Below are 9,231 nucleotides of genomic sequence, written 5' to 3'. Positions count from 1 at the left end.
ATATAGTTTATATAGGGAAATAACACTTTTCGGTATATATTTTATCCATTTTCAGCAGAAAATTGCTCAAACTTAGTCAGAATCATCTTGGGTAAATGAGAGTTTTACTTTGTAAAATTAGGATTCCTGCCCCATCCCCAGGGGCTAGGGCGGGGCCCCAAAGGGAACATTTACCAATATTTTCAAATTCTTATCCATTGATGACATGACAAGTATTGTATTTCACTTAGTTTACATGCTGATTTCCACATCACATCTAAACAATAAAATAAAGCTACCAGTATCTATGATATAACTCAGGTGACCGCTAAGGCCCTTGGGCCTCTTGTTTGATTGTAGTTTTATAAGGAGATTGGAAGATTCATGGCTTGGAGACATTTTGCCAGAAAATGGATTGCCACTTTCCATGGGAGAGGAAGTCTGGGATTGGGCCGGGTTGTACCAAGAACGATGGCTGCCCAACCAGACATCATAATTATCCACCTGTGAGCTAATGATGTATCCCCAATTAGACGTCATGGCGACATCGCTGATGATGCTACAAGGGCCATTGTACACGTGGTAGAGTTCTAGGTCTGTCCAACAGGATGTATCGGCGGAGTCGACTTGCCGTGAACAGGATATTAGCTCGGCGTTTGGGAAAGAGGCTGATCTGTATGCCGCATCTGCGTTACCCCCAAGAGTACTCATCATATTTGGTGCATGTATTCTCTTCGAGTATGCAGAGGTACTTCCTCACTCTTCGTGAGGTAGTACTGAGGTCTTAGTCCCTCACTTGGAAAAAAGGCCCTTATCAGGGCCACCAAACCATCCAAATTACTGACCTCGAAAAACGCTATTTTAATGCTTGTGGTAATTCGTTAATTGTTTCCTTTATTATTTGGTCATGTNGAAGAGAGGGGGGGGGGGGGGGGGGGGCAGACACACTGGTTATACAAAATTGGTTCCCCTTCATCCAAGGGTGCTTCATACCAAAGTTTGACAAAATCCTCCCATTGAAGAATTTGCTATATTACCCCTATTAGGCCCCTCCCTTCTGCCCCCAGAGGGGGCCACACTCGCTGTTTATACGAAATAATGTCCCTTTTGCCAAAGGTAGCTCCAGACTAAATAAGGATAATATTCCTTAATCCCTATGGTAAAAGAAGTATTATACAAGTTTTACCTCCATTTCCCCTATTGGGCTCCCCTCATGCAACAAATAACTATAAAAGATCACGAGTTAACAGTATCGTGCCCATGCGTCAGTACATTTCACGACAGTCAGTCTAAATCGGAGTTCCAATCGGTATCCAAGTATCTTTGGATGTCATATTTCAGCCTTGAAATAACAGCCGACTCCACTTGATTTGGTATCAGTATGGACGTGATACCTGCCCTACAGCACACAGAGATGTTAAACTTTTGGCCTTGCAAAGAAATCATGCTGTCCATATATTTCGTATTAATGGCATTAAATTTTTGCACATCTTTTAGGTTTAATTTACACATTTGGTGTGATAGGTTTTTTGGAAATCTGATTTTTAATGGTTTTGCACTATAAATTATTTTCCCAAACGGTATGTCACAGTTTGCGACTTCTTTCTTTTCCTCATTCAGTATGCCAAGGTATAGGTTGCCATCTGCCCATTCGAACATTGCCAGGTACGATGTTGGGTTGTTGAATAGTCTTGCACGTACTGTGGACGTAGCTATAGCTTTGCTGGGACTACTCTGTAATTGAAAAGCAAGAAATTCATTACTTAATCAGGACCATCTCAGAATCATTTTAGACAAGTTTGAGCTAAATTCTACAGACTGACTGGTGAGTAACAATCTATAAAAAGCAGGCCTAGTGGTAAAATCACTACCCCTGATTTTCTTCCCAACCCGCTTACAAATTATCACCATGTTAACGAAAATCTATACCTATTATACATAAGTAATAAAACTAGTCAACCTGAGAGTTCGAACCATTCTAAATTATTCATATTGTATTATAATACTTTGCGTTTCTAAATTGGATACTGAACAGTTAATAAAGTTAAAAAATTTGTCATTTTTAAGTTAAATTAAGTCTTTGATTTTTAAGCACATGGTGATAAAATGATAATAAATATCTGTATCTTGCCTTTATTGATTATCCTTTTTTTTTCCATATGTATGTTTTGATTTTAGTTTATCATGTATTAATTTCATACATAGATAAGACAGATAAAGAATGTAATTTCATTGCATGAAACATATTCACATGCTCATCAACAAACATGTGAAATTTCATGAGAATCCAACTGGTTGTTTCTGAAATTAGCTGCGGAAACGTTATAAAGCATTAAATGGCTTCCAGTCGGCATTACTCAGCAATATGAATGCCAACTGGACAATGGCAAATTCAATGAAGCAGACTAGCAATCAAATACTTGAGAGTATTTACAAATTTAAGAATCACAAAGGCATTTGTACCTTTTATATCCAATTCCGCTAATCTTTTGTTTTTGAACTTTGACATGAGATTCAGATCCTGAACCATGAGAATCTTGCTGATTTGTGTTCTCTCAAGTAACCCCGACATCTGGCGGTAGTGCTCTTTGTTGACTTGCTTAGTGTGTCCCAAATGGTTATACATCCATTCCATCTGGTGTTTATCAAGATTCAGCATCTATGGAAGATAAACCACTATACATATATTTACTGTCATAATATGCATCATGTCACTTACAACTAATGGTGGTTTTCATCAAAGAATATTAATGTCTCAAGCAACAACTAACTAATAAGACTTTTCCACGCTTGAACTTGAACAAACATGCATGCAGCAGAGCAGATCAACAGAGTTGAACTATTGTAATGCTATTTCTAGTTAACTATGTAACTATGTAATAGCTATATAAAAATAAATAGTTTTTCATTTGAAAAACTGTGTTTGGAGGCAATATTGCTGTATGATACTTGCTTCTTGTTGGTACAGCAGTTTTACATCAGAAATGAGTATATATCATACCTGGGGTTAGTGTTGCTGTATATTTCCTCATTGACACTGATGTTATTCTGTGTGGGGCTACAAGATGCAATCTGTTACACACATATTTAAGGGACTCGTAACTTCTTGCATAATAGTTGGCTGGAAAACAAATAAAACGAAAAAGAGTTAGTTTGATTTGTTTCATCCTTATAAAGATGAACAAAGGATATAGGATGTTTTCCCTGTCCTTTCTCCTATTTCATTTATCCATCGTGTGAAACCTGATTGACAGGTATATGATATAAAATGTGAAAAATAATTTGTTGTTCAACCAATCAAAATCGAAAACATATGATAATAGAAATATTTATCTACACTTTATTATACACATATCGGAAAGGTCCATCCTTATCTCTGTATGATGCTTTTGTATTTAATAACAAATTTCGTCAAAATTGTTTTGCAGATAAATGTTTAGACAATTGATAATCATACAGGAAAAATGACATTTATATCGAAGAGGCCAAAAAATGCAAAATATGAAAAACATTTTCTTTTGTAGTTGTTGAAATAGTTTGACCCAATAAAAGCCTTCTTCACTATGAAATGAATATGTGTAAGCTTTTTAACATCTGTCTCTTAAAACTTTATTTTGCATGTACACCAATAATTTTTCAGAGAGGCCAAAATAAAAGAAATGGACAGGGATTATGAAGTTGATGGATGTGAGTGCAGGAAGGAAAATTCTCCGGTCAAATTGAAGAGACCATCTCATAGACGGAAAAAAATGGTGATAGTATCGGAGCCAGAGTCCATTTGCAGCGAAAAGGATGAAGATAGTGATAACTCTACAACAATGCCAAAATCAACAAGTAGAAGAGAAGAAAATCTAGGTTCGAAGGGAAGCGTAAGATAGAGGAAGGGGCTGCAATAGTAAACATGAAAAAGAGAAGAGAATGTATAAATCAGCTAAGTGATGATGAATCCGATGAGGAAAAATGTCCCAGCATAGAAGAAAAGTTAATTATCAGAGATAAAACGCTGAAAGGAATATACATTATAAATTATAGATCAAAGAGGTCGGGGAAAAGAGTTTATGACAATACCCATTCATGTCTGCGGTAGAGTTGTTCTTCATATAAACCAGCATCTGAAGACTCACAGGAATCAACTAAGTTAATTCATTAACTGTCAGATGTAACTGAAACTGGAAACATTGCTGAAGATGAAGAAACACCAGACAATGACAAGGAAATTGAATTGAACGAATCTGGGATTAAAGCTTCAAGTGCATATGCAGAGGTAAAACAGAAGACAATGTGGGACTTCCTGAAACCACAACATTTCAATGATGTCATATTAGCTGCTCTGAAGTGTTCCTTTCTGAATGCTGACGATGTGGAAGATTTGGTTGCACCAAGCGATAGCATCAAATTAAAATATGATATACTAAGATTGGTCAATGGAAAATGGGCGATGGTCGTAAAACAAACAGGAAATGAAAGTCATCAAGAGGCTCAAGATTGTAAGGCATTCATGGGTTTGATGTAAGTGGAATGGAGAGAAAAAGTGACCACAGTAGCTCGTTCTGTTCTTAACCGAAGAAAGTATGACGAAGTCAAGGAACTTCCATCTCGTGAAGATATTAATACCATAACGAGGCACCTTTTTCAGGAATTGCAAGCGGTTCCCATGAAACCAGAAAACTTCGTCAACCTTGTAATAACAGCACAAACCAGATTACTTCTGTACAACAAACGAAGAACTGGAGAACTTGAAGTCATCAAGTAAGTTTTCTGATAGTTATTTTTTTCTCTCCCTCTTTTTTTAATTGTGTTTATTCTATTTTAATGACTATCTTGATTATATTTACAGTCAAACCTATCAGTATTTTAAAGTCTTTTGAATGATTTCCTGTTAAATGTGTCGAATGCTTATAAAATTGTCTCAGTAATTTTTCATGGTTGTGGGTAACTCACTACAATATTGATATATCTGACATTGCCATTGTAATATATGACAGTTTTTTTAAATCAGTTTTTCACAAGGATATTTTACATTTGACACAAATTACATTAAATACAATCACCCGCTCTCACATCCCCACATTCAAAACTCCATATAACATCATATTCTTTATTATCAGTAATACCATCATCATCATCGTCATGATGTCATCACATATTATCTTCATTATCAGTAATATCTCCATTACTATCATCAAAAATATAGTCATATCATCATCATATCTTTAGAACACAACATCTAGCCGCAGGCATTCTCATCTTTTGATGACATGTGAGTACACTCATCATCATCGTCATCTTTTTTGCACAAAAATGGCTGCATGTAAATGTTTAATGTAAATTCCGCACAACAGATTTTATATCACAAAATGGACAAAATAACAGATGTTTGAATAATTTGCTGACATGGATTTCTGAGTTTTGTGAAAAATATATTTGTATATTTTGCACATCTCAGTATAATTTCCATTATAAAAATGACAAAAATTGTAATTTCACAAGATTGTCCTCTGATCCGAAAAACATTCGCCTGACCAAGATGGGCGAAACTCAATGCTTTGTTGGTCTTAGTGGCCTACGTTTTTGAACTTCAAAGGCCTCGAACAGCAATGAGGCCAGAGGGGCAATTCATATTTTATTTGTACTTAAGGTATTAGTTTCATTTCAGGTAGTAAACCACCACGAGGCCTAATTATTGTTTTATACCCAAACACATAAACATTTAACCAACAAATCTGACGCCATATTTTAAATCTGTAATAATCCGACGAGTTTTTTTCACTGTTTATACGCTAATATATATGAGTTAACTAAGCTGAAGTAGGGGGAGATGTTAATATATGAATATAATATAAAGATTTATACCCTTTTTGAAATACAATGAGATGGAAAAAAGAATTAAATATGTATCTTGGCCAGGGCATAAATACCCCTTAAAGTAACCCAAAACATAAAGGTTCTACTCACTGGTGAAACAGATTAAGTTGGGAGGAAGTCGAGCATATTTCAGATTTTAATAGGTCAACGAATTGGTCACACGAGGCTTCGTTTCAGATGACCTAAAGTCTAAAACACAAAACAAAAACTAAACAAACAAGATGAATCAGTACACTAAAGCATTCCAGTCTCGGTGATATTTTGCCTAGGTAATTTGTTGTACAGCAGATAAAAAGGCTGTTTACCCTTGGTCAAAGTGTTATTTTCCCAAAAAATTATCAGAAATATCTTTCCAATGTCTAAGAAAATATTATCTTCCCAAAATATACAGCCAGATGCACTTTTAAAATTTGAGAAGAATAAAATAATGCAGATCTAGACATCATTTAGTTAACTTAATATTTGCGTTATGAAACACAAAATAAAATATTTTGGACAAAAGGATCGTCTCTGTGGTATTTTGTTTATAATATCTGAATAAATATTTCCGATTCCTTGAAGTAAAAGACTGTAAACAGGTGAAAGTTTCAGTTTTTTCCACGTATATAAAACTGTTAATTTCATCCTTGCGTTAAAACTGTTAATTTCATCCTTGCGTTAGAATCGCCTAAAAAAACATAAAATGAGACATGTATCTCAACTTAAACATAACATGACATAATTAACTTCTGCTGGGTGTTTTAAAACATGCGTTTGTTACATACTCGATCGATATATGTCAAAATCAATCTTGAAACTGTGCCGTGTTTGTAATTTACTTCGGCCTGGCGTTTTGAAAATACGTGTTTGTTACATACTCAAACTGTGCCGTGTTTGTAATTTACTTCAAACTGGTGTTTTGAAATACATGTTTTAAACACTCGATTAATGTCAGAATAAAACTGTGCCGTTTTTATTATTAACATCGAACCGGTGTTTTGAAATATGTGTTTGTTACATACGTGTTTAATTTGTTCCATACTCGAACTATGCCGTTTTGGTAATTTACTTGGACCGGGTGTTTTAAAATACAGTACGTGTTTGTTACATACCCGAACTGTGCCGTGTTGGTAATTTACTTCGACCGAGTGTTTTAAAATACAGTACGTGTTTGTTATATACTCGAACTGTGCCGTGTTGGTAATTTACTTCGACCGAGTGTTTTAAAATACAATACGTGTTTGTTACAAACTCGATATATATGTCAAATTAAACTTCGAAACTGTGTCGTGTTTGTAATTTTACATCGACCGGGTGTTTTAAAATACAGAAGGTTTTTCTTACATACACGAACTGTGCCGTGTTTGTAATTTACATCGACCTGGTGTTTTAAAATGCAGGACGTGTTTGTTACATACTCGATATATATGTCAAATTTGAAAATGTGCCGTGTTGGTAATTTAATTCGACCGGGTGTATTAAAATACAGTATGTGTTTGTTACATACTCGATTTATATTACAAAATAAAACTACGGAATGGTGCCATGTTTGTAATTTACTACGGCCTGGTGATTGCCTTAAATTGTATAAATAATATTCCTATAAACCGCAATCCGACAATACAATTGTATTCAATTGGCTTCATACACCTCGGGCATACTAGGCAGATATATCTCTCAAATCAAATCTGAATATAGATCCGCGTATATACATCCATGACACTTCAGTTCCCCAAAATCGTGAGGTATAGAAATAAACAACACAACATGAGCATTATGCTATAATGCTCTATACGGAAAATGTGGCATTTTTAATAGTGACGGCCAAAATATATTTGCTTTTATTTTAAAATAGGATTTAAAAGATACAAGCATGAATTTGATATATACAAACAAGTTCTGTTCGACATTTTAAAAATTAATGAAAATATTTCAGATATCCTGCTGTTATTTGCGCCTAAAATAAAATAAAACAATTTTAAATATGTTTGCCCCCTCCCGCCCTAAAAAGCATTTGATACTTATCATTAAAATATTGATGGCTACCAGCATGCTGTACATTAATTATAAGCAGCAACCGAATCTCTTCCTTATTATTGAATGTTAATATCATATATATCAAAATATTAAAAGTAATCTTGTAGTAAACGAATACCTGGTAGAACCTCGGCCCCCTATAAACAATAGTAAATAATATTTTCTATAAAAATAGTAATGGTTGTAGAAGAGCTTTGGTTCGGTCCCATCAAACGCGAGTGCCACTATGGAACCTCAGCACCCTATATACCCGATCCAACAATATTACAACAATATATACAAATTAACAGGTGTATTGAAATAATATATTCTATACAAATAGAAATGGTTTTAGAAGAGCTTTGGTTTCGGTCTCCTCAAACTCGAGTGCCACTATGGAACCTCAGCCCCCTATATTCCAGATCCAACAACATTACAACAATGTATACACATAAACAGGTTTATTGAAATAATATATTCTATACACAAATGGCAGCATGGATGTTCATTTCACAAGCAGGGATTTTGGTGTTTTTATAAACTAGGGAGCCAGAGAATATCCTTGTCCCAAGCATGAACGAGTGGTGCAGATAGCTGAGACACCCACATCACAGGAGAGGTAGTTCCAGGATTCCTGCGAACCATGAAACACTGAGAGTATGTGCACCGTTCTGGCTGTCCAATCCAATCAACAAAAGACAGTTCGTGGGAACAGTCCTTTGTTGTATACAGAAAGAAGTACTTTATTTAACCCACAAACTGACCCTGTGGCAGATGGCAGGAAATAACACTGGATCTCTCACGCTGGTTTTGCCGCTCCATGGAAGTGTCTCTGTGCCGCACCTCTGTTTGTCCAAAGCATCTCCTGACGTAGTGGTAGACGGTGATGTGTTGGTTGGCGAGAGGACTACTGAATAAACCCATCAGAGCATCCCGCTCCAGCTGAGGTGATGTCTTGTGTGTCCAAGGCTGCAAAAAAATGCAGGCCTGTCTGATCTGTCTCTGGTCTACTGTTTAGGGGCTCCAGGTAGCCTGCAAACTCCAACATTGCCACCAACCAATGCATCTTTTAAGAGAAAAAACAAAATCTGATTAGGAATAAATCCAATATTCAGGACACAGGTTATTGTACACATTTTATCCAGTCCTTTAAAGAAAACTTGGAAATTTATGCACTTTGAAATCACAGTGGTATTAATAATGGAATTATGTTTGTCAATGCTATGGCTAGCTATATATCTCAAGGCTATAATATATAATATTCTAAGACGTAAAGCTGTAGAAATTGAGTTCGGACACTGTAATTTTACTTTACAACAATAGCAAAACAAGTTATTTAACTCTTGTTGACCCAGATGGAAATACACAGCGGGTCTTGTGTGGGAGTAACCA

General features: G+C 35.5%; 1 protein-coding gene across 1 annotated transcript; it reads left to right on the top strand.

Moving 5' to 3' along the window:
• Positions 1-3,638: 3,638 nt before the first annotated feature.
• LOC110462108 lies at positions 3,639-4,732 on the top strand. Its single transcript, XM_021515942.1, has 3 exons — positions 3,639-3,834; positions 4,137-4,466; positions 4,671-4,732. Exons 1-3 carry the CDS (start codon positions 3,639-3,641, stop codon positions 4,730-4,732), a joined length of 588 nt encoding a protein of 195 aa, XP_021371617.1.
• The last annotated feature ends 4,499 nt before the right edge of the window (positions 4,733-9,231 follow it).

The sequence above is a fragment of the Mizuhopecten yessoensis genome, unplaced genomic scaffold, assembly GCF_002113885.1.
Source record: "Mizuhopecten yessoensis strain PY_sf001 unplaced genomic scaffold, ASM211388v2 scaffold10751, whole genome shotgun sequence".
Taxonomy (NCBI): domain Eukaryota; kingdom Metazoa; phylum Mollusca; class Bivalvia; order Pectinida; family Pectinidae; genus Mizuhopecten; species Mizuhopecten yessoensis.
This window is presented reverse-complemented; position numbering and strand designations above follow the sequence as displayed.